This window comes from Cololabis saira, chromosome 19 (genome assembly GCF_033807715.1).
Source record: "Cololabis saira isolate AMF1-May2022 chromosome 19, fColSai1.1, whole genome shotgun sequence".
NCBI lineage: Eukaryota > Metazoa > Chordata > Actinopteri > Beloniformes > Belonidae > Cololabis > Cololabis saira.
This window is the reverse complement of record NC_084605.1, coordinates 5,741,250-5,767,749: the sequence shown is the minus strand read 5'-3', so window position 1 is coordinate 5,767,749 and position 26,500 is coordinate 5,741,250. Positions and strand designations below refer to the sequence as shown.

General features: G+C 41.3%; 1 protein-coding gene across 2 annotated transcripts in view; it reads right to left on the bottom strand.

The window, feature by feature from the left end:
• The window catches only part of ankfn1 (ankyrin repeat and fibronectin type III domain containing 1), an 86,111-nt gene that overhangs the window by 20,762 nt on the left and 38,849 nt on the right, over positions 1-26,500 (bottom strand). For both annotated transcript variants that reach the window (XM_061708002.1, XM_061708003.1), the window contains 6 exons: positions 26,176-26,371; positions 16,766-16,976; positions 13,342-13,536; positions 13,133-13,246; positions 10,377-10,474; positions 8,214-8,304 (listed from right to left, as the gene is read on the bottom strand). In XM_061708002.1, coding sequence (XP_061563986.1) covers positions 8,214-8,304; positions 10,377-10,474; positions 13,133-13,246; positions 13,342-13,536; positions 16,766-16,976; positions 26,176-26,371 — 905 coding nt within the window. The remainder of the gene's footprint in view (positions 1-8,213; positions 8,305-10,376; positions 10,475-13,132; positions 13,247-13,341; positions 13,537-16,765; positions 16,977-26,175; positions 26,372-26,500) is intronic.

Sequence of the window (26,500 nt, the reverse complement as noted above, 5' to 3'; positions counted from 1 at the left end):
CAAGTATCTAAAGTACTAAAACCTGTTCTATTTGCTGACGACATAAATCTGTTCTGCTCTGGTACTGATTTACAAAAACGAATGCTTGATGTCACGACAGAATTGAGTAAGTTAAAAATATGGTTCACTGATAACAAATTATCATTAAACATGAGTACGACAAAAATAATGTATTTTGGTAATCGGAGAGTTCATATGCAAATAAAAGTAAAATTGGATGGAAGTGATATTGAAACAGTAAATGAAATCAGATTTCTTGGAGTAATAATGGATGATCAAATTAGCTGGAAATCTCATATTAATATACAAAACAAAGTTTCAAAGAGCATTGCAGTACTTAACAGAGCAAAACAGGTTTTGGATCACAGGGCCCTTCTTATTCTTTACTGCTCACTAATTCTTCCATATTTCACTTACTGTGCAGAAATTTGGGGCAATAATTATAAAACCAGGTTACATTCATTACTCGTACTTCAAAAGAGAGAAATACGATACATTCATAAGGCTGGTAATCGAGATCACACTAACTCACTATTCTTACAGTCTAAAGTACTAAAACTTATGGATTTAGTGGCATTTCAATCTGCACAAGTAATGTTTAAAGCAAAAAATCATTCGCTACCGGATAACATTCAGAAATTATTTATTCGTTACAAATAAACTGAAATATTGCAAGCCTTTTATTATTTTAATATTGCTGATTATGGCTTACAGTTTAAGATTAAGATTCCTAGAATATTCAAATTTTTTGAAATAGGATATTTGAGTTTTCTTAAACCGTAAGCCACGATCAGCAATATTAAAATAATAAAAGGCTTTCAATATTTCAGTTGATTTGTAATGAATCCAGAATGTATGACATTCTTATTTTTGTAATGTAATTTTGTAATGTTTTTGTAGCCTGGAGTCATAGAAGTAGATTAGACTAGATTAAACTAGACTAGACCAGATTAATCTAGATTAGATTAGACCAAATCAGATTAAACTACACAATATTAGACTAGAATAGATTAAACAGTCCTATATTAGATTAAACTAGACTAGATTAAATTAGATTGAACTCAAATAGACTGAGTACATCGTCATTAAACATGTCATAAGTATAAAATGCAGCTTGGCTCTAACCAGAAGTGCAAAAGAGCAGTAAACTATCCACCTTATTCCTACGGCCCATGAGGCTTTGCGCGAATTGTGGGAGCTCCTTCCGGTGCTGCCAGAACCGCGTTTGTTTACATGCTGAGTGAACGCGTTAACCCTCTTTCTCCGAGCGTTGGGGATATAAAACATGTGGAAACACCACCTGTCACAGCTCAAACGGGACAATATCATCTTACCTCTGCCTCCTGCTGTTGAGGGATGGGAGGACGACCTGAAGAAGTGAAGAAATGCTTAGAAGATGAGAAGTATCTCATTCTTCCCAATGGGCAAAGTGGATACTCCTCCAGGTGGGTAAATATTGTTACTTATCAGTACTCGAGATGAGAAATAAAAACGGTCCAAATCATCCCCCCTTTCCATCCCTTATGTCATTTCATTAATGAATGTGGTTTTACTGCTATTTCAACATTTAGAGTCATCACCAGAAAAATAACTTATTTGACAATTTTCACCTGTTTCAAGTCAATTTTCACCTGAAATAAGTAGGAAAATCTGCCAGTGGGACAAGATTTATCTTCTCATTACAAGCAAAAAAATCTTGTTCCACTTGCAGATTTTTCTACTTATTTTAAGTGAAAATCTACTTGAAACAGGTGAAAATTGTTGTTTTTTCCAGTGATGAGTCTTGTTTTAAGTGTAATGAGATTGTTTTACTAAAATGAGACATTTTAACTAGAAATAAGACAAATATTCTTGTTAAGATTTTGAGTTTTTGCAGTGATCCATTTTACTTATCCTGTGAAGGACAGAGTCATATTGATAAATTCAGAAAAGTGTTTTTTATTGTTGTGTTTTGATGTATTTGATGTAAGCCCAGTGGATATTTAAAGCTTACAGAAGGCTGCATTTAACTGCTGCTATGTCATTCCTGCAGTATTTCTGCAGCTGTTTTGGTCACTGCTATTATTTGTAATATATTATATTATTTGTAATCAGCACAAATTATCTGTCCCCATATGATCAAATCCACCATCCCCCCTGATTTATTTTTTTACAACTCGAGTACTGCTTATGATCTATGAACTAATGTGACAGGTAGGCTACTTGTGAACCTTCATTAAGACAAACTGTAAGCCATCTTTTATATTTATTCTTTCAGGTCCAGCTGGCAGTGATGTTCCTGGGGCTGCAGAGCTGCAAGCTGGTTATCTGGACCAACTGAGCACCTGGAGTTCCAAATTTCATTTGACAAAGACTTCAGATACACACATGAAACACCTCCAGAACTTTTCACACATACTTCACACAAACATTTGTAGATGAATTTGGTACAAAGAAGATTCCGCTCTGCCCCTCTGTATAAAGCTAGGGGGAAAACAGTACAACAGACTTCATTTTTGTTTTCAGTTTTATTAAAAACAGAACCTGAAAGATCCCCTCCTGACACATTAGGACATACAATATAGGGACATGAATCAAAACATTTTAACACAAAAATATTGTTTAACAAAAGCACATTACATTTGTGTCTTAAGTGAGAGAGATTCAGTTTACTGTCGGAGGACTTAAGAAACCAGAAAATATTCACACCTGACAAACTGAAATCACAATATTTAGACTTTTATTTCCTCAAAAAAACAACAATTGCAGCTGGACCTCAGTTGTTTTCAGAAAATGTTAAATGAATGAAATATGTAAGTGCAGCTCTACAAACTACATACAGCACTTAACCTGTTGAGAGTTGTGTGTTAAAGATACTGTAAGTGTAACTGTACCTCAATTGTTTTCAGAAAATGTTAAATGAATGAAATATGTAAGTATGTTTAAGTGCAATATTAAATGTCTTCTCACTTTTCTCTTGAAATAAACTCAGCTCGTAAATTCACTAAACCAGCACAAATCTTGAGCATTTTGTCAATTTTGGGCACAAAGTTAATTTGGTCCTGTTTGAGAAAGAATCTTGTACACCTTCAGGTTCCTTATTCAACATGAATGCAGCCATGAGCAATGCGGCGTGTGTGAGTGACCTCCTCACTGGTCAGCTAGCATCCTTTGCGTGTGAATGCTGGAATGATTAGCTTCACCCTACGCTCCTCCAGCAAGTCTCTAACTGTGAAACCACGGTCACCCATCACCTCATCTCCAGCACGTAAATAATAGAATAGGTGTGGTCCTCCATCCCTGGGTCTGACCACTGTGTTTGGGCATCACAGGAAGCTTTGGTGTTGAGCACAGCTCCTCCTTCTGATCCATCTGGTCAGGCTCATCTGAGGGAGCAATACAGTACACAATTATTAAGATAAGATATGATACATTAGGGTTTTCCCTACCACTATAACACCCCCAGCCCCCTCATCAAATGTACCTGGGGGAAGACCCACAACCCCCCACCTGCAACCACATCACCTAAGCCCTCCAGAAGTTTAGGAAAATACCGGTACATCATCACAGCCAGTACTGGAGTTGATGGGGGATGAGGGGGATGGCACCCCCCCCTGAAATAAAAACGGTCCAAATCATCCCCCCTGTAAAACTGCCACCCCCCCTTTACATCCCTTATGTCAGTTCATCAATGAAAGTGGTTTTACTGCTATTTCAACATTAACATTTAACATTCTGGTTAGAGTCAACACCAGAAAAATGTGACAATTTTCACCTGTTTCAGGTAAATTTTCACTTGAAATAAGTAAGAAAATCTGCCAGTGGGACAAGATTTATCTTCTTATTACAAGAAAAAAAATCTTGTTCCACTGGCAGATTTTTCTACTTATTTTAAGTGAAAATCTACTTGAAACAGGTGAAAATTGTTGTTTTTCCAGTGATGAGTCTTGTTTTAAGTGTAATGAGATTTCTTTACTAAAATGAGACATTTTAACTAGAAATAAGACAAATATTCTTGTTAAGATTGTGAGTTTTTGCAGTGATCCATTTTACTTATCCTGTGAAGGACAGAGTCATATTGATAAGTTCAGAAAAGTGTTTTTTATTGTTGTGTTTTGATGTATTTGATGTAAGCCCAGTGGATATTTAAAGCTTACAGAAGGCTGCATTTAACTGCTGCTATGTCATTCCTGCAGTATTTCTGCAGGTGTTTTGGTCACTGCTATTATTTGTAATATATTATATTATTTGTAATCAGCACAAATTATCTGTCCCCATATGATCAAATCCACCACCCCCCTGATTTATTTTTACAACTCGAGTACTGATCACAGCTAAGATTTAAAATTTAATTAACAAAAAACTTTTTTCTTATCAACATGTCTGTAGTGAAACTATTGTATTTTTATTCTAATGCTGCCCTGCAGTCCGTGCCATAAACACACTTTGTATTTTAACTGCACAGAAAATAATAATAAATAATACTAAAGGTTGTCATTACCGGACAAATAATACAATGCTGTGTCCTCCATACACCTGAAATCATACCTGATATTCTAATGACATTAACCTGAAATCACACCTGATATTTCATGACATTAACCTGAAATCATACCTGATATTCTCATGACATTAACCTGAAATCATACCTGATATTCTCATGATATTCCTGTCAATCCTCTGAGGATTCCCGTCTCTCCTCCGGCAGTCTGTCGGATCCGAGCCACAAAGTATGATGCAGGTTTTCCTCCACAAAACGACGTACCCGAGCTCCGCAAGGACATTTTAGTAAATGCTACGGTTGATAAACATGTTAAACATTAAATGTCAGAAAAAAAAACCGTAACTTCTCTGCTAGATTGAAAGCAAATTGCTTTAAAATAAACCGCTGTTCATGCTCAGCTGCCATGGTTAGTCAACGGCGTTACGGAACTTCCGGCGGCTAACAGGAAGTTCCTCCCACAGCAGTTTCTACAGTAGAGGCTCCAGGAATAAGGTGGATAGGACCTAAGAGACCAGGGTTTCAGAATCACCTTCAAAATAAAACAGCTGCTGTGGTTTTAGGATCCCCTTCAAAATAAAAGGGCTGCTGTGGTTTTAGGATCCCCTTCAAAATAAAAGGGCTGCTGTGGTGCTGCTCAGTACAACCACAGATCAACAGTGCTGGATATGGAGTTTATAGATCTTTATACCTCTTTTATACTGTGACTATAATCAGTGATTATGAGATTTACAAATATTTGCATTCTGTTTTTATGCATTTCAGATAAAGTCTCAACATTTCATGGTGCAGATTAAATTCAGAGTGATAATATGGGACTGAACTATTCTATAAAAAGAACATTCTAATTGTTTTCCAGCCCTGAAAACTGCTGGATGTGTCGATGGAGACACTCGGAGGTGCAGTCATGCTTTCAGTCTGGATTTTAAAACACACACCCACACACACTCTGTCCTCTGCTGACACACACACACACACACACACTCAGCTCAAGGCTGCAGCTCTTGAAAAGAAGCGAGTCGTGACGGCGGGCTGAAAGCGGCGTTCACCCTGAAGACCTGGAACACGACGAGCGCCTGATTCACTGTGTCGGCATCACATAACACTTTTGGAAGAACAGATTCAGTAATGTGAAGTATTGCAGGAGTGTTTTACAGATGGTTCCTGGAACCTGAATGCTGCCAGAACATTACAGGAACATGGCTGACACGTTAGTGGGACAGTAACGGATGATTGCAGCAACACTGCAGGAAGGTTTGTGGGCCGGTGCTGGAACTCTGGTCCAACAGACCTGACGTGGAAACTGGTGCAACACCACCAACGTCTAGAAACTCCCAAAGCTGCAGATTTACCTGGATTCTTTAAGGCCCTGTCCCAATACACCACTACCCCTCGTTTTCATCCCTACCCCTAAATTTTGCGTGTTCCCGTGAGGGTAGTGGTGTCCCAATTCCTCTTTTCACCTAGGGGGAGTGGGGAAAACGAGTGTAGTAGCTATGAATCTGTCCCTACGGATCGAGGGTTTTCAGATCCTCACTAGGTGAACTAGGGCCAGAAAAATTTCCCAGAATGCTTTTTGTCGTCATTTGCGGACTGAATCAAAAAAAAAAAAACATGGCGGACATTTCTTATTTTTTAGTGAATAAAATCAATATTTTGAGTTAGTTTCTGCATAAAAATGTGTTTTGATTACATTTCTAGCGAGAAATATATATTTTACTTTCATAATATTCACTCAGTGAATGTATATAATCACTCGTTTGCCCATTGTTGCGAAGTCTTTTTCAAACCTCGCCAGAATAAAGGCTGATTTATGGTTCCGCGTTACACCAACGCAGAACCTACGGCGTAGGTTACGCGGCGACGCGCGGCATACGCCGTACCCTACGCCGTACCCTACGCCGTAGGCTCTGCGTCGATTTAACGCGGAACCATAAATCAGCTCCCGAGCCGGCAGGCAGAAATCCCGAAATTTTCTGAGCAAATTTCTTAACAGGCGTAGCTACAACTGTTAGATTTCATCTATTAAACCAACATTTATCTTCCTAAAGGATTTATTTCAGCCAGCGGTAATTCTCCACAGAGCTGCAGGTTTCTCCCCCGGGACGACGGCGCAGGTTGACCTGACGATCACGTCTGTACGTGATCTGCTGCTGCTGCTGCTCCGGTCTCATCATCGCCGAAAACATCAGATCAAATTTCTTAACAGGCGTTATTTGGATAAACTGAGCCCAGGTTGGGGATCTTAACGGTTACTTTTACGCCTGAAAAATATTAAAACTTAATAAAGTGGCATATTAACAGCGCTACAGCTGAAATTAAGGCCCCGTTTACACGGAGCAAAAACGGTGGCGTTTTCATGCGTTTTGGCCGTTCGTTTACACGAAAACGAAGCTCAAAGTCACCAAAAACGATCATTTCTGAAAACTTCTGAAAAGTAGAGATTTGCAAAAACTCCGTTTTCACGTTTGCTTGTAAACAGAGGAAAACGGAGATTTAGGCTTCAGAACGTCACATTATGAGACAGAAACGTCACCAGCGTCATGTGTGCGACCTGTGTTTACAATTTGTTTGGCCACCGTCAATATCTTCTTGTATTTGACCTGTTTTATATTCTAAAGTCACATTTAAAAGTAACTCCACTTCTCTGTCACTCCAAACGAAAGACTCTCGTTCCGTCTTGGAAGTAAAGCCTGAATTATGGTCCCGCGTTAAATCGACGCAGAGCCTACGGCGTAGGGTACGCGGCAATGCGCGCCGTACGATGTGCGTCGCCGCGTACCCTACGCCGTAGGCTCTGCGTTGGTGTAACGCGGAACCATAAATCAGCCTTAACTGGAAGTCACACGTCACGTGTCATTTGTTGATGTTTTTTCCAGGATTCTGATTGGCTGGCATGACATTAACAGCATATTTATGCGGATTCGTCTAAACGAAGAGATTTTGAAAACGATCTCATGTAAACGATGGAATTTTTCAAAACGTAGAGGGGGAAATATCCGTTTTGGTAAATACCCGGCTATGTGTAAACGGGGCCTAAAACAGCTTTTGGCTCTCAGCTTCCTGATTTTAGGGGTGGTGCTGAAAGTAGGAGTAGTGGGAGTATTGGGAGAGGCCCCTGGGAAGATTTCAAGTGCCCTAAAATCTGTGGCTTCTAAGTCTATGGAAGGATCTGCTTAGAACTGGATCAATTCTGGATCTGTAGACAGATCTGGTTGGACCTGGTTCAGTTCTGGGTTTGAGTATGTAACTGGACTGAACCGGTCCGGTTCTGGATCTCCAGATGGAACTGGACAGAACCGGTCCGGTTCTGGATCTCCAGATGGAACTGGACAGAACCGGTCCGGTTCTGGATCTCCAGATGGAACTGGACAGAACCGGTCCGGTTCTGGATCTCCAGATGGAACTGGACAGAACCGGTCCGGTTCTGGATCTCCAGATGGAACTGGACAGAACCGGTCCGGTTCTGGATCTCCAGATGGAACTGGACAGAACCGGTCCGGTTCTGGATCTCCAGATGGAACTGGACTGAACCGGTCCGGTTCTGGATCTCCAGATGGAACTGGACAGAACCGGTCCGGTTCTGGATCTCCAGATGGAACTGGACAGAACCGGTCCGGTTCTGGATCTCCAGATGGAACTGGACAGAACCGGTCCGGTTCTGGATCTCCAGATGGAGCTGGACTGAACCGGTCCGGTTCTGGGTCTCCGGGTGAAGGCCGATTGTACTCACTGGACGGCGCGGCGGAGGGGGGGCGGGAGCAGGAGGGGGGGCCCCAGCCCTTCATGTTGTAGGCAGCCACTCGAACGTAGTAGAGCCGACCCTGGGACACCAAAACACCGGTTACCATGGAAACAGACAATAGGGTTGCAGAGGTACATGGATGTGTTCACAAAGCTTTGCATAACACACACACACACATACACATACACACACACACACACACACACACACGCACACGCACACGCACACGCACACACACACACACACATATACACACACACACACACACACACACACACACACACACACACACACGCACACGCACACGCACACGCACACGCACAGATAAATGTTAAACGAGGAAAAGAGCATGTTATTGTGATAAAAATAGATACATTAAGAAATCTTGATGCACCAAACGAGTCCATCTCCACTGACCTGCATGTTAAATGTTAATAACCAGTGTCGGTTAAAGACGACGGTCGTTGTTGATGTCACCGTCAAATCGACATGTTTAGACTAGATTAATCTAGACTAGATTAAACTAGGCTATATTAGACTAGACTAGACCAGATTAAACTAGACTATATTAAATTAAACTAGGCTAGATTCGATTAAACTAGACTATATTAAACTAGACTATACTAAACTAGATTATATTAGACTAGACTAGGCCAGATTAGATTAAACTAGATTATATTAGACTAGATTAGGCTAGATTAGATTAAACTAGACTAGATTAGATTAAACTAGGCTGTATTAGATTAAACTAGACCAGATTAAATTAGATTGAACCCGACTAGACTGAGTACATCGTCATTAAACATGTCACAAGTACAAAATGCAGTTTGGCTCTAACCAGAAGTGCAAAAGAGCAGTAAACTATAGAACCTAACCCTGCGTTCACACTGAAAGCGTCAAAAATCTCCTGATGCCTGTATCGCACTGCTTGGTGGATTCACACTGAAAACTGCTGCACTCTCGACGCCTGCAGTGGGCGGGGCTAAAGCTGCGCTGCAGAACTGGAGGGAGCAAAGTGTATATAATCTACATATATCTATATATAGTGTGCACATCTTCAGTTTCCTATTTCACCATGGATCACACTTTGGGAATCCTTCTTTATATTTCAGCGTTATTTCCGCGTAGATAAGAGTGAGTTTAACGCTCCTTAACCAGGTTGGTCCTGGATCAACATCAACCATCATCGTTGGTCCCGGTGAAGCTGCAGTCTGTCTGCGGTGGTACTGACACACCGGGTCGGAACGGATTTGGTCATGATGTTTAAACAGTGTTTTGTGATTAATAAACACGGTTTTTAATTATTTTGCGTTGGATCGATGTAGCAAATAAAATCGTTGGGACCATCCAGCTCCTCAACCATCAGATACGTGTTTCACATGAGCAGTTCAGGTAAAAACATCAGTCAAATCAGCAAAAATGTCAGTTTGCTGCATGAAATATATTAATTCCTGATAAAATAAGTTTGTTAGTGACAGCTCTGCTCATGTGTGCATGTGAATGAGTGTACGTTTGTGTGTACATGAAAGTACAATCTGCATTGAGGCTTCGGGAATCCCGGTCTGGGATTGGACGCTGCCTCGGCGTCGCCGCGGCTCATTTCCATAAAGTTCAGATTTTTCAACTTCAAATTTACACGCTGCTCCCGCTGCCTCCTCAACGTGCGTTTTCATAGAAAATGAATGGCAGCCGGCTGCCTATGACGCCCGTGACGCTTTCAGTGTGAATGCAGGGTAAGAGACCAGGGTTTCAGAACCACCTTCAAAATAAAACGGCTGCTGTGGTTTTAGGATCCCCTTCAAAATAAAATAACTGTTGTGGTTTTAGGATCCCCTTCAAAATAAAATGACTGCTGTGGTTTTAGGATCACCTTCAGAATAAAATGACTGTTGTGGTTTTAGAAGCACCTTCAAAATAAAACGACTGTTGTGGTTTAAGGATCCCCTTCAAAATAAAACAGCTGAGGTGCTGCTCAGTACAACCACAGATCACAGAAACAGGACGACCAGGACAAATATCCAGAGTCGTAAAGAGTCTGAACAGATGGCGATGGATTCTCCCCGTGTGGGGGAACATTTCCACCAGAGCTCAGCGTTCCCTCAACCATGACAGAGCAAACAGCGTTAACGAGCAGCAGGATGCTGCGGTTACCGTGGAGAGGCCGCTGATGGTGCACTGGAGGTTCTGCAGGTTGTCCACCACCATCTCACCGGCGAGCAGGGAGAAGTCCTTCAGGCAGCTCCAGTCCACTGAAACACACCGACACACACCGATCACAGATCAATACTCCCATCGTTAACCTTCTCCGGGGCCCTCGGGCCTCTGGCTGCTGCCACTTCCTGTCTCTGACTCCATCCATCTGTCTCCAGCCACACAGCAGCGGATGAAAACATCTTCACCAGTCTGAATCCTGAGGTTAAACACATTTGAACGCATTATTTCCTAAACGATTTCATGCCAATCATCCGCAGTGAGACGGTTCTCTAGTAACTGAGGTTTTACTTCCTGCCAACAGAACCTGGAACAGGTCCAAGTTCTTTCTGTGGTTCAGAAGTAGAAACCTGGACGTCGATTAAAGGCCCCCAGACAGTTGAAGCTGCTTGTTAGAAACAAAGAGGACGTCTCTGAAGACATCCAATAACACAAGCTAGTCAAGTGTTGCTACACCCACTAGCTGTTTGGAGATGGACACATATCAGGGGTTTAGGGCCTTAATAGGCAAAACCTTTTTGCCAATATGCATCTTAATCTTGCAGCAGGTTAGTTTTTTGTGTTTGAGAGAGAATATGTCCTCCAGAACTGATCAAAGATACTTTATTAGGAGTCTGAAATCACTGACGTGAACCATGAGAGGACAGACAGTGATGGGTGCGGTGTGTGCAGTGTGGTGACTGTGTGTGTATCGTGATGGAAATAATGGTGTTGTGGGTTTTTACAAAAAGGACAAACATGCAATATGAGACGAGATGACAGAAGCTCTTTCTCCTAAATTCTTCAGTTGGAGTGCGAATTTATAAACTTCTCTTGTAATAGACACTGAATTGAATTGAATTGAAAGTCCTGATTGGCACCTTTGCCTGAGTTCATCCTCTCCCCAGTGTTGTTTCTGTCAGCGTGTTTCAATTTTAGTTTTAGTCTAGTCTTTGGGTCAAGCTATCATTTCTAGTTTTTATTAGTTCATTCTCCTTTTAGTCGTGTCAAATTTCATTCGACTAAAAGTCTGAGCATTTTAGTCTTATTTTAGTCAGAACTGTCCATTTTAGTCAAAGATTGTTTAGCCAAAACCATTTTACAATTCAAACAAGGTTATCTATTATTATATTATTGTTACCTTATAGACTCAAGAATACATTCATTCCAGATACAGAAGACTCTAATTTAAGTTTACAACATATTTATTTGTATCTTTTTCTTTTCCGACGACACATTGGGTTTTCTTTTCCACGTCTACGTAGGAAAGTGGATCCAAAGATGGATCTTCTTCTTCTCCAGCCCCAGAGCAGATCCCCGTGTTTCTCTATGTAACTTTGTTTTTAACTGACGTTAACTAGAGCTCTGCGTTAACGGCATCAGCCTCTAACTCTGCAGCTGCATCTTCTGGATCTGACTCCCCCAGTTAATAAAGATTAACTAACTAAACTAACTAACTAACCCGCTGCAGCGACTGGGATTGAGGACTAACGTCACCCAGCAGAACTAAACCAGAGAAACTACTGAAAACATGGACATTAAACCAGAGAAACTACTGAAAACATGGACATTAAACCAGAGAAACTACTGAAAACATGGACATTAAACCAGAGAAACTACTGAAAACATGGACATTAAACCAGAGAAACTACTGAAAACATGGACATTAAACCAGAGAAACTACTGAAAACATGGACATTAAGGATCTTTGTTGGAACTTGTATCGTTTTGGTCAACGAAAATGAAGACACATGTTAGGAAAGTTTTTGTTTTGTAATTTTTATTCCTCTACGATATTGCATTATATATTTAATTATCGTTATCGTCACATGACCAGCATCTTCGTTGCCTCTCGTCTCGTTTTCCTCAGGCGATAATGGTTCGTTGACGACGATATTTAGTCCTTATTTTCGTTGACAAAAGCAAGTTTAGTGCCAACCACCACCTGTGAGGCCAGGCGTGGACTGACTCCAGGAATGAGGGGAACCATGACAACCATAGGCATTTATACGTAGACGCCCCATCGAGCTGCTGCGATGGGGTAACAAAATAACATACCGGTATTTGAACCATTTTTCAGACAATAAAATAACATATTTGAACAATTTTTCAGATTTTTTCAGTTATTTTATTGTCTGAAAAATGGTTCAAATGTTATTTTATTGTCTGAAAAATGGTTCAAATACCGGTATGTTATTTTGTTATTTGAAAAATTTTAAATTTGTTTTGTTGATGAGAAAATATGTTTTTCTATTTTTCTTATTTTTGTGAGGGGGATATATATTGTTTTTCGGCACTACCTTGTTCTCTATAGCTGATATAACATGAATTACTCCTATGTGGGATCAATAAAGTTCTTATTTTTGCCATCTGAGAAAATTATATATATTATATTTGGTGCCTAACTGTTTCCCAAGTATATTAGTGCGTGTGTGAATGAATAAATGAGACGTACAACGTAAATTTCTTTGTAGAAAGGTGCTTTATGAAAATAAGTCCATTTACTTGTATTAGTTTATGGTGCAGTCTTGAACATCCAATATGGCGGCGACGTTGACGTATCGCAGCAGCGGGTAAAACCACTCGATGGGGCTTCTACGTATATATGTCTATGATGACAAAGCCTGCAGTGGGAGGGGCCTCTGCAGTGGGAGGAGCCTCTGCAGAGGGAGGAGCCTCTGCAGAGGGAGGAGCCTCTGCAGAGGGAGGGCACTCACCTCTGAACTTGGTGACCACGGTGGAGTTGAGGCTCTGTGGCTCCTGGAAGGTGACGGTGAGCGTGGTGCTGCTGCTCACGCTCAGCTGAACCATAGACGGGGCCTCCGGGGGACCTGCGCAAGGGCAGAGGTGGGTGTGGCCACATGTTCATCACAACGGGGGACACGCCCCTTGAAAGAGGTCACCCGCCCCGGTCCGGGGGACTCACGTGCGTGCTGGAAGCCCGTCCTCATGCGCCGGTACAGCTTGCTCCTCCACTCCCAGGTCCGCAGCATCTTGTCCTTGTGACACGCCTCCAGCGAGAGGCCGTCCTTCTGCGCCTGCGCCGCCAGGTCGGCCGCCCGGCGCTCCGCCTCCTCCACCAGGGTGCTCAGGTGCGCCTCGCGACTCTCCACGCTGACGACTGCGACACAAGACACGCACGGCCGCCCGTTAGCAACCAGAGCCCCTCAGGGCGCCGGGGCCACGCCCACTTTCTGGACCCAGAGTGAGAACCAATCACGGTGAGGCGTGATAAATATAAATCCTACCCACCCTGGTAGTTGGTTCCCAAACATCATCAATAAACTGACTCACATTTTCCCGTCCCAGCTATCATGACAACACACGACATATTGCTCATTCAGCGCAGTATCACATCATCATCGATATCAGGGGCGAAAATCCCGGGGGGGACAAGTCCCCCCCATTAGTAAAGCTGTCCCCCCCTAGAATAATTTGAGACAGAATTAATAATTTTGGAACAATGCAGTAGTATTTAGTAGTGATGCACCAAAATGAAAATTTGTGGCCGAAACCGAAATCGAAAATAATAATAAACAGTAAAATCTCATTACACTTAAAACAAAAGTCATCACCAGAAACATAACTTGTTATTTGACAATTTTCACCTGTTTCAAGTAAATTTTCACTTGAAATAAGTAGAAAAATCTGCCATGGCGACAAGATTTATCTTCTTATTACAAGCAAAACAATCTTGTTCCACTGGCAGATTTTTCTACTTATTTCAAGTGAAAATCTACTTGAAACAGGTGAAAATTGTTGTTTTTTTTTCCAGTGATGAGTCTTGTTTTAAGTGTAATGAGATTTTTTTTTAACTAAAAATGAGACATTTTAACTAGAAATAAGAAAAATATTCTTGTTAAGATTTTGGGTTTTTGTATCAGTGTATTATGTCAGATGTGCTGTATTATTGCACCTTCCACCTAATACCATTGTTTTGTATTACTCTAAGAAAGGTCTTCTGCCTGTTTGCGAGATAGAGTTGAAAATGTCAAAATGCTGTATTAAAGGAAGGCTAAAACTTTTATTCCTTGTCCCCCCCTGGATTTATTCTCTAAAATTTTACTGTTTATTGTCCCCCCCAACTATGAAACGGGATTTTCGCCCCTGATCGATATATTTACGCAGAACCTAGTATGCTGCTTTTGTATGGTTATCAAGTCAATTACATTCAATTCAATTGTATTTATATAGCATCTAATAAAACAAGGGCTGCGTCCGAAATTCCATACTTACACCCTAATAAGTTTGCAAAAACAGTATGTGAGATTTTTAGTGCTTCCGAAACCTTGGTACGTACACAATAGTATGTACTATCCATACTGATTCCTGGAGAAATGTATTAGTGTGGATTGATGGACACTAGCTAAGCAGAAACTTCCCAGAATGCAATGCAGCGGTGTTTGAGCAGGAAAAGAGAGATAAGAAAGAGAGGATGAAGAACAGATACACAGATATGTTGTCAAAGGTACAAAAGAGCAAATATATTAGTATTAATGATCCTTTAGCTGAAAAACTTGTATACAGATGGTCACATCGCTGGCTGCAACAACCTTTTCCAGATTTTTGGATATAAATGGGAGGTTGGAAGTTGGTCTATAATTTGTTTCAATTTCTGGGTCAAGAGAAGGTTTTTTGAGTAAAGGTTTAATTACACCATTAAAAACCTGCAGCACATATCCTGACTCTAGGGATCGGTTGATCTGCTGGACACCAGCGGTTAGGGATTCTTACACCACCTTTTCGGCCTGTTGCAGCGTCGGCCGTTGGGTGTGGGAGGAGTTTAAAGTCCCAACCACACGCCTTCCTGCAAGGAAGCCGGGCCTTCGAACGTGGAGGTGGAATCTCCTATTCTGGGGCTTGAAGAACTGACATCTAGCTCAGCTAATGACTCGCTGTAATCACTTTAGCTACTTAGCGATATGATTTGACTTCTGAGCTGTGAGTGAAGACCGAATGGAAATTTATCATTCACATTTTAAAGTGAATATGTTTTCTTGTGCTGTTAGGGCCAATCCCAATGTTCACCCTACTTTCTACCACTAGCCCTCAAAATGAAGCCACAAACCTTAGGGCCCTTGTAATGTTCCCTAGGGATTGGGAACCACTTGCTATGTCACTGCGTGGTTTACGTTCGGGTACGTAAGCGACTGTGTAGTTACGTTTGCACAAACGTCACACCATATCAGGAAGCCCAGAGATAAAAGCTGTTTTAATTTCCGCTGTAGTGCTGTTAATATGCCACTTTATTAAGTTTTAAGACGTTTTCAGGTTTAAAAGTAACCGTTAAGATCCCCAACCTGGGCTCAGTTTATCCAAATAACGCCTGTTAAGAAATTTGTTCCGATGTTTTCGGGGATGAGAAGAGCCGCCGGCGATTTATGGTTCCGCGTTAAATCGACGCAGAGCCTACGGCGTAGGTCACGTGGCGACGCACACCGTACGTAACAACGGGCAAGCGAGTGGTTATGTACTTTGTACATTCACTGAGTGAATATTATGAAAGTAAAATATATATTTCTCGCTAGAAATGTAATCAAAACACATTTTTATGCAGAAACTAACTCAAAATATTGATTTTATTCACTAAAAAATGAGAATTTTTCTGGCCCTCCGTCGGCGAGTGAAATCCCTCGCTGTGAAGGGCTAGATTCATCCCCCCTACTCCTCGTTATCCCCACCACCCCTACTTGCAAAGAGGAATTGGGACACCACTACCCTCACGAGAACACGCAAAATTTAGGGGTAGGACTGAAAAGTAGGACTAGGGGGGGGATTGGGACTGGCCCTTAATTTAACTAGTCTTGGTAGTTGGTATCTGGTCCGGAAGGCTCTAGCTTAGTCAGGGAAGGATCTGGGTTGGTTTGTAAGGTTTTGGGTTGGTAAGGATGATCCTGGGATTCTCTGGAAGGGTTTGGGCTGGTTTGTAAGGTTATAGGTTGGTCTGAAAGATTCTGGGTCAGTCTGGGAGGTTTGAAGTTGGTTTAGAAGGTTTTGGGTTGGTAAGTAAGGTCCTGGGATTCTCTGGAAGGATTTGGGTTGATTTGTAAGGTTAATCTGGAAGGTTCTGGGTTGGTCTGAGAGGATCTGGGTTGGTTTGGAAGATTTTTTGGGATGGTCTAGGAAGATCTGGGTAGGTTTAGAAGGTTTTGGGTTGGTAAGGAAGGTCCTGGGATTCTCTGGAAGGAGTTGGGTTGGTTTGTAAGGTTCTATGTTGGTCTGAGAGGATCCAGGTTGGTTTTGAAGGTTCTAGAAGGTTTGTGTGAACGTTCTACCGGTCCTCAGGGTGTTAATTAGAAGGTACTAAACTGGTGCCTCCTCGTGGCTGAAACAGCAGCTTTTAGACTCACAGTGCGGACTCTCCTTCCCGCCGGCCTTCAGCAGCAGCTTGGCGATGGGCGTGTTGTTGGTCATGATGGCGATGTCCAGCGGCGTGAGGCCCTGGCTGTTGGGCGTGTTCAGGTCCAGCTCGTCGGCGGAGAACTGGTAGAGCAGGATCTGCACGGCGTCCAGGTCCTGCTGCTCCACCGCCTCGAAGATGCAGTCGCTGCCCTGCATCGTCTGAGAGGAGACACAGCGTCCAGGTCAGAACTCCGGGTCTGGTTGGTCTCCGGAGACCCAGAGCACCAGCCTCAAACAATGACTGCGTTTACATGCATCAATAACCCTTTTAAAACCTGAATATTAACAATAACCCAGTTTTGCACAACCATGTAAACACCAATAACCCCTTTGAATAACTGTTATTTGCTCATATTCAGGTTTTTAAAAACCTGAATATGAGCCCTGGGTTACTCCTTTTAAAACCTGAATATTGGGTCATGTAAACGCAAAACAGGATATCCCCATCAAACGGAACAGGAATTTGTTTTCTGCACATGCTCTGTTTGCAAGGAATCCTGGTCTTTTGAGTCCAGGAAGTTCTTATAAACACGGAGAAACCAAGACCAGGAGGAGACTAATCACTTCATAAATGTAATGAAGGATATGAACATTTCTGCATTTGTAGACGGTAGAAAGTACCGGGATAGAAGATTTACAAGAAGGTGAGAGAAAAGTTGTGCGAAGCAGCATTTGTTTTGAATTTGGATACAGGAAGAAGAAGTGGAAATGACAGGAATTGCGTCATGACGTTCTCCGTGCGTCGCTGGTTTGATCCAGATATCCCAAATGATTAATTACCATGTAAACGGAATATTCCGAATGTTTCAGTAACCGGAATATTAGCAATAACCCGAATTTTGACTGTATGTAAACGTAGTCAATGGCAGGTGAAAACTCCCCTTAAGGAGGGAAGAGACCTGGACCAGGACCTGGACCAGGACCAGGACCTGCGTAGAGCAGGAAACCAGATGACCTCGATTTCAGCATCTGTGTCTAAAAAGCCGGGACATGGACGGTGCTAAAAATACATTTCCGCATTTCCATCATCCCAAAACCAAATATCCAATAAGAACCGTGAACGGAAGAGAATGGATTGGAAGTAGGGATGGGCGGTATGGACTAAAAAATGTATCACGATAATTTCTGTCATTTATCCCGATAACGATCAAAATGACGATTAAAAAAATATCAATTCAACTCCACCTTTTTAACTATAAATCTATCACCACTTTCAGTCTTTGGAGCCCCCAAAACACTGCTCTAAAAGAATACTAAATGCTACTAAACTACACCTATTAAATTGAATTAATAAAAACCAATTAAATGAGTTACACCTGTACTGCAAAACTGTAATGACTCAAATGAAACAAGTTTGGAATGTAGGAACAGATTCAACATTGATTCAAACTGCATGGCTTAAACAGTGGGATAACAGTGCAAACAGCAAAAGTACCACTGTCCTTCAAGTTTTCTTAGCTTATAAAATCACAAAGTAGAAGAAAATACAACCTGATAAATAAAGAAACAGGACAAATAAATAAAAGTTCACTGAAAATAAAATCCAATCAGTGATGACCTATTTCAATAAAAACATGCCACAAATTAGATAATATTGCAAACGTTATATCAAAATGTAACAACCATTTCCTTCTGTTTTTTGCAGACTCTGCACATAATAGATGATGTTTGCTCCTCGTCTTTCTTTTTAAATCCAAACCAGTTCCAGAGCTGGAGCTGGAGCCTCGTTTAACAACAAGCTCCTTCCGCCATGTTTGTTACAGAAAAACATCATCAACAGGAATTTATCGTTTTTACCGCGAGATTTTTTTGACGGTATATCGTGAACGGTAAAATATCACCCATTCCTAATTAGAATTTATACTGATATTTACAAGTGAGACACTTTTATGACAGAAATTAAAAAGGAAATCTCACTGGAAGGGAATGATGTGATTGAGGTGTTGACAGGTGCTTATAAGCAAATTCCTTTAAGAATTGTCTCCAAACTGTATAGAGGTTTACTGAAGCAACAGGGCAAAAATACAATGTACATAAAAGCAAAATGGGCAAAAGAATTAAACAGAGTTGTCAGAGCGGGATTAGCACACCATGAATAAAACCCAACACCTCAACCAGCTCCAGAAGATGGAGGGAATTTGGTTGGAAAAATGTAATTAGTTTTTTTATTACTCCAAAAATTTGAAATAAACAACTGGGTGAGCAACAATATTGCTGGAGACAGTGCGGGCAATCGAGTGCCAAACACTCACATTTTCTGGTCGTGTAAGAAAATACAAGCATTTTTTGGGATATGATCCTAAAGATCCCAGAGTTATTTACCTAGGACTGATACCAGAGGATGGAACAAATAAAGAGGATGCAAGAAAAGCAATAACAAAGAACTGGCTTAAGCCAGACATCCCATCTATAGATGAATGGTATAATATAATTTATGATATATTTGTGATGGAAAGAATCACTTTCTCAATTTAGCAATCTAAATTCAAAGACATCTGGGTAATGGAAAATGTATATTTCCCTGAAAAGCCCAGCTTTTGTTTAATTTTCTTTTCTTTTACATCTTTTGAACAAAATTTGTATCTATTTTCTTGTATTACTATAATAAAAAACACCCCATGTTCATGTGTTGTATTATGGAAAAAACCTAATTGGAGCACTGTGTTGAAACAAGTAACTATGCGATAAAGATGTATGTATGGTTGACATGTGACTGCAAACAAAAATAAAATTAAAAAATAAATAAAATTGAAGAATCAAGTCTAAAAAAAAAAAAAAAAAAATTAAAGAGGACATAAATTTTTTAAATTCTATCTCTTGCGGCTAAGAAAGCCATTACAAGAAATTGGCTGAAGCTGGACTCACCTGGACTGAGCCAATGGTTGGACGTTGTAGACGAAATACGATAAATGGAACAAATTACGACTTAAAACAGAGATGTACTTAGCAAAATGGACAAAATGGCATTATTATATAAGACAGTAGTGTCTCCCCCCCTTGTTTTCTTGTATTGTTGTATACCTGTTTTGCTGCTGTTTTTCTATTATGTCTATTATAAAAAAAAAGAACTGGGAACGGCACTAATTTGAAAAAAAACCCCTCCAGAATATCAAATAAACCTTTTTGTGCTTCCAGGAGGTGGTTTTTAAGCCAATTCAATAGTCCACTTATTCACAAAAGTGTTACTGGAAACGCTTTTTGCACGTCTGGCAGCGCTGGATGTGACGTAGCCGGTGAATCTAAAGTCCTCAGCATGTAGTTTCAGGTTTTTTTGCCCTCATTAATAAGATGTAGTTGTGCTGTAACAGATACATATATTATAATTACATAAGGACTTTACCTCTGAATAATCCTGGATCATCATCCGCTACTGCTTCATCATCTGGCTGTTTTCTCAACAGCGTTAACAGAAATCACAATCATTTATCAAAGTCTAAAGATGTTTTAATCTATTTTCTTCAACGTTGAGATTTTCTTTTTTGTTGTTTTGAAGAGATGTCTCAGAGGACGAGATACGGAGAATTAGGTTTATTTGAAAAGCCTCACTTCAACTTTCAAAGACTCAATTTTCTTTTGTGCAGAAGTACCATGGAAATGCAATTTATAAATAACCAGAGTCCTTCAGACGTGAAGATGGACAGAAGTTCACTAACCTGAGAAAAACAGGCGCTACAAACTGTGAAACGATTTAAAAATGATGGAGTGAGGAACCGTCGCCTGCAGACGACCGAACCAGAAGAAAACCTGGAGACACAAGCTGGAAACCAGTTCTGCATCTCCTGAAGTGAAGCTCCGTAATAGAAGAGTCCAGGGGCCTCATTTATAAAAGAGTGTGTAGGATTCATACTAAAAGTGTACGTGCGCTACAAAGCCGAAAATAGCGTGCGCACAAAAAATCCTGATTTATAAAACCGTGTGCACGCACATCTGCACGCAATGTTCGCTTTATAAATCACAGTCCACCTGGAAGGTTGCGCAGGTGAATTCGCCTCATACCCCGCCCTCTACACGCCCACTTTATACCATAAATGGGCAATGCAAAGTACTTGATTTGCATATTGTATTTGTATATGAATGAGCCTGCTGAGCATGCACAGGGGCTTCCTGCAGTCTGTTTCTGCTGCGTCAGGATGAATGAGACGTGTCGAGCCACCGTGCCACTAAATTTCACGGAGACCGAGATGGAGATGTTGTGGATGAGGTGGAGGACAGGAAAACCACATTATTTGGTGGTCACAGTAGTGGCATCACTAACAAAAAGAAAGCGAGTGAGTGGCAGCACGTCGTTGCTGCTGTAAGCGCCGTGAGTGCCACGGACAGATCTGAACGATGCGCATCGCCGCGTACCCTACGCCATAGACTACGCCGTCGATTTTACACGGAACCATAAATCAGCCTTTATTCACCGCACTACCCGCCTGTGTGCTCCTGAAAGAAACTCCTAAAATAACTCCTAAAAGATTAAAGAGACAAGTAAAAGATGGGTGAGTACTTGTTATCTTCCTATGTTTGTACTTTCTAAACAGAAAACAAGCTTGATATTGTGATATTTAAATGTTCGTCTATTTTCTTCCTGCCGCTCGCGTTGAAAGCCGGTTGAAAGCGCTGTAGGAAACAGTGATGGATGAGGAACGGCTGATCCAGTTAGTTGAAATGAGAAGTTATCTCTATGATTCCTCCTCATTTCACTACAAAAACCTCAATAAAGTGGCAGAAAGAAATATTATCCTATTATTATCTTATTATTATATATTATCTTATTATCTTATCAGAATCTTCCAGCTCCCTGGCGATCTCCCTCCAGCAGCTGCCACTTTATTGAGGTTGTATTGAGGTTGTATTGAAATGACTGTTTCCTACAGCGCTTTCAACTGGCTTTCAACGCGAGCGACAGGAAGGAAATAGAAGCAGGGTGTCCGACAAATGTTCAGCTCAAAACGTTGCGCCGCGTCACGCTGCGTCGCTCGCGGCAAGTTAGGACAGTCCAATAGAAAATAAAGCAATGGAATTGATTTTGTCGCTGACGCTCGCTCGCGTCGCATGCAGTTAGGACACGGTGTCAGTCACTCTCCAGTTGTCGCGGTGGGTGACAAGGAGGTTCCCGGCACGGCGTGTCCTGCACCGCGGCTGCAGTACAGAGCGATCCAAGCGCATGACGCAGCTGGAAGTGCCGTGTCCTGACTGTGCTTCAAACAGAGGGACACGATCAGCGCTATTATATTATAAGTCTGATATGTGATGACATTAACAGTATGATATATTCATTTCACCACCTCACCGCCTGCGTCACCAGTTCCCCATGTCTTCAAAATGTTCCTGCGCTAGGATCAAAGTTTGCGCAAAGATACGCACATTTTCCCGTTAAGTCGTTTCTTTTAAATCCCAACCTTGGCATAAAAGGTGGCGTGCGCATCTTTCAAGCCCTGGCGCACGCAAGCTTTATAAATGAGGCCCCTGGTCCTGAACTGGTCTGTCTGCCGTCCAGAAGAACCCGACACATTCCCCACATCTGAAATCCTCCTGACACCCCAAGCTCATCCAGCTCCCCCGGAGCCTCCGCGGACCGGCGGTCCTTATGGAGGTAGATTTGTGCCTTAATTATTCAATCAAAAAAAAGATTGCTTCAATCAAAAAGCATATTTTCATTAAAAAAAAATGCACTTCTATCAAAGAAAACATTTCCAATCAAAGAAAAATAGTCTCAAATATTTTTTTGCATTCAAACACTTTTTTCTTTGATTGAAAAAAACATTTTTGATCGAAGTGAAATTTCTTTTGATTGAAGCAATCTTTTTTTTGATTGAATAATTAAGACACAAATCTACCTCCACAGGTCGTCTGCTCTCTCTGGAGCAGCTCAAAGCCGAGGATCCAGCTGATGAAACTCCTGCACACCCGAGACCACGGTCCTCCGTCAGGTTTGTGAAGGAATCAGAGTATGTTTGAGATCTTGTAATGAGCAGTAATGTGAACTCTGTTCTGTATAGGCTCAAATTAAAGCCATAAATATTTTGTATCTGTGAAAAGATGTTCACATGTGTAATAAGGTTTTGCAGCAGTATAAAACAATTTGTGCTTGTGAAAATAATATATATATATATATATTGTTTTTCGGCACTACCTTGTTCTCTATAGCTGATATAACATGAATTACTCCTATGTGGGATCAATAAAGTTCTTGTTTTTGCCATCTGAGAAAATTAAATATATTATATTTGGTGCCTAACTGTTTCCCAAGTATATTAGTGTGTGTGTGAATGAATAAATGAGACGTAAAACGTACATTTCTTTGTAGAAAGGCGCTTTATGAAAATAAGTCCATTTACTTGTATTAGTTTACAGCGCGGTCTTGAACATCCAATATGGCGTCTACGTTGACGTGCGGCTCAGCGCTCGATGGGGCGTCTACGTGTATATGTCTATGGGTGTCGGTGCGCAGTGCAGCGGCGATTGGCTAGTCAGCAGGCGATACAATGTGCTGATTGGCTCTCCAGAAACGCTTTGAAACCCGTGCCAAAGATCGCTGATTGGCTCTTATTATTGGCACGTCAAAACAGTGCCATAATCCGTAGACAAATTAATTCCACAACTACGAAAATGTACTACACATGCACAAAATATTTCTACAAGTACAAATATTTTTTGCACGTGCACAAAATATTTCTACAAGTACAAAGTACAAAGTTTATTTTCACAAGCACAAATTGTTTTATACAGCTGCAAAACGATCGGGTGAGGTGGTTCATCTGGTTAGAGATTAAATCTAGGGCTCTATGGTTTCCGCGATCACTGAATCGCGGAATTGAGCAATTAATACAGACTCTACCTTTTAACACGGAATATTGTGGAAAATGACATAATTTGACTGAAATGCTGTTATCGTGGGGAAGAGGAACGTAAACCCTGGGGGGGATTTTAGCGGAGGGACGCTGATCTGCGTGACACAGCTCTGAAATGTCCCCCTTTTGTTCCAAACATGCGAGCATGGTGAAGCGACTTCAAAATAATCAGCCTTCGTCGGCGTAGAAATGAAGGAACACGACGCCGACGCCTACATGTTCTTTAATGGTGATTCTCTGCTCGTTGGGAAATTTAGACCAGCTTTTCCTAAAAGTTGAAAAGATGTTTGAAGTTTAAAGTTTTAAAGTATTAAAAGTCGTTTGTTTTTGTAAAGACGACTTAAGTTTGCTGCATTTGACCTTTTTTTGATGCACTTCTGGATTGTATTAATGTGTACATTTTTAACAATATATACAGTAACTCTGAAGTTGAGTGTTACTTTTGTTTAAAGTATTTTATTTTTTACTTGAAGAAAAAGCACTTTATTTCTTCTGTATGTGATGTTGTAATGTTTTTACTGAAAATGCTCAGAATTATTCCAGTTCACTATCGAGGGAAAGTGTGCAATACTATGTTGCCTCAATAAATATGTTCATTTCCATCGAAGTAGTTTTTATTTTACTTCATTAACATTAAAAACACATTTTATTCAGTGGCAAAATAAGAGTAAAAAAGGTAAAAAAATTGAATAAAATGGAATTCCAAAACATTTAAACGGAAAAAACGGAATTCGGGGAAAAATAAAGCGGATTTCAAACAACGCTACATATCTCTCAGCTGGAATGGAAACACCTGAGTGACTACGCTTACATGCAGTCAAAATTCGGGTTATTGCTAAAATTCCAGTCACTGAAACATTCAGAATATTCCGTTTCCATGTGTGAGCAAACAGGGTTATCCCTGTTTACATGGTGATTAATCATTCGGGATATCTGGATCAAACCAGTGACGCACGGAGAACGTAATGATGCAATTCCCATAATTTCCGCATCTTCTTCCTGTATCCAAATTCAAATCAACAACAATAACAGCAGCACGGCGGATAATCGGACCTGCTGGTACCGTTTTGTTTCTTGTCCCTGTAGTACGCATTTTTTCAGTGTCTTCCAGCGGAGCTGGATCTGGTCTGGCGTTCGTACAAATGCTGCATCGCGCAACCTTTCAGTCACCTTTCTGTAAATCTCGCTATGCCCTTACTTTTTACCGTCTACAAATGCCAAAATGTTCATATCTTTCATTACATTTATGAAGTGATTAGTCTCCTCCTGGTCTTGTGTTTCTCCGTGTTTATAAGAACTTCCTGGACTCAAAAGACCAGGATTCCTTGCGAAAAGAACATGAAAACAAATTCCTGTTCCTTTTGATGGTGAAATCCCGTTTGGTGTTTATATGACCAAATATTCGGGTTTTAAAAGGAGTAACCCAGGGGTCATATTCAGGTTTTTAAAAACCGGAATATGAGCAAATTCCGGTTATTCAAAGGGGTTATTGGTGTTTACATGGCCGTGCAAAACCAGGTTATTGCTAATATTCCGGTTAGAAAAGGTTTATTGATGCATGGAAACATAGTCAGTGTCATCCTGAAAGATCTGGAAGACGGGGCAGGAGAGACGGCGGTCTGGACCGTTCTGGGGCCGGATTCACAAAACATTCTTAAGAAAAAAAATCTTCTTAAGTGTCATTTTTTTCTCAAGTTCAGTCTTAAGAAGAAAAAAGAGAAGAAGTCATATTTTTTTCTTAACTTTAAGACAACCTTGACCTGTCTTAAAATGTATTCCGTGAAAAGGTAAAACTCTAAAATCACCTTTTTCAACACATTAATCTCATCCACCATAACCTTAAAAAGTTCCTGCATCTCTTTTTCTCCTTCTCCATGTTTAGTGAGTGACTGACGGTTAAGACCAAACTACCTGTATAGATGTTGTTTGTTGGCGCGTGCAATGCAATGACATATTTTAAGAAGTTCGTAAGTAGGAAAAATAAGAAATTCGTAAGAAATGACAGTTCTTAAGACGGTTCTTAAGAAAATATTGAGGAATTGCACTTAAGAACTTTCTTAAGAACTTCTTAATTTTAGATCTTAAGACATTTCTTAAGATCGTTCTTAAGAACATATTGGTGAAACCGGCCCCTGGTCGGGTAGCGCGGGACGGGAGGACGTTGATGGACGGACGGAGAAACAAGATCTTTTCTGAAAATCAAAATAACCCCAGGGAGAGAATCTTTCCTCAGTTTTACCGTCAGATGTTTTTGTACTTTTTAACTTAACGCATCTATTCCAGCTGATCTGTAACTGGGTTTAACGGGCCCAGACCCGAGGAACCAACATCAAGAACCCTCCTTCATCACTATCTGTGCTCCTCCCTTCCCGCGGCCCAAGGAGACGGAAATGTTTGTGTTTCTGAGATTCGGATGAAGACGCCGCCACGTCTGGTGTTGGAACCGGTTCAGAACCCTGGTGGTCCAGAACCAGCACAGACCTGGATAAAACCTGGGAGCAGAGCATCTGCGGACTCACCGAGGCTTTGCGGAGCCGGTCCGTCTTCCCGAAGAAGTATGCGTCTTCGAAGGAGGAGGTGCTGCCCCGCAGCTTCTCCGACAGGTTCCGGTAGAGGCGCTTGGCGGCGTTGGGGGACGCCGGCCCGCCGGGGAACCTCCTGCTCTGGGAGAGCTGCAGGTTCTGCATCTGCTGGGTCATCCCGCCCGAGAGGCGCCTGCAGGGACCGGAGAGGGGGAACGTTAGAGACCAGGAACCACGGCAGGAGGAAGGTGAAGAGGAGGAGGAGGAAGGTTACAGGTCAGGTGAAACTAAAGCCGGACTCTGAGGTGAACGATGCTGACGG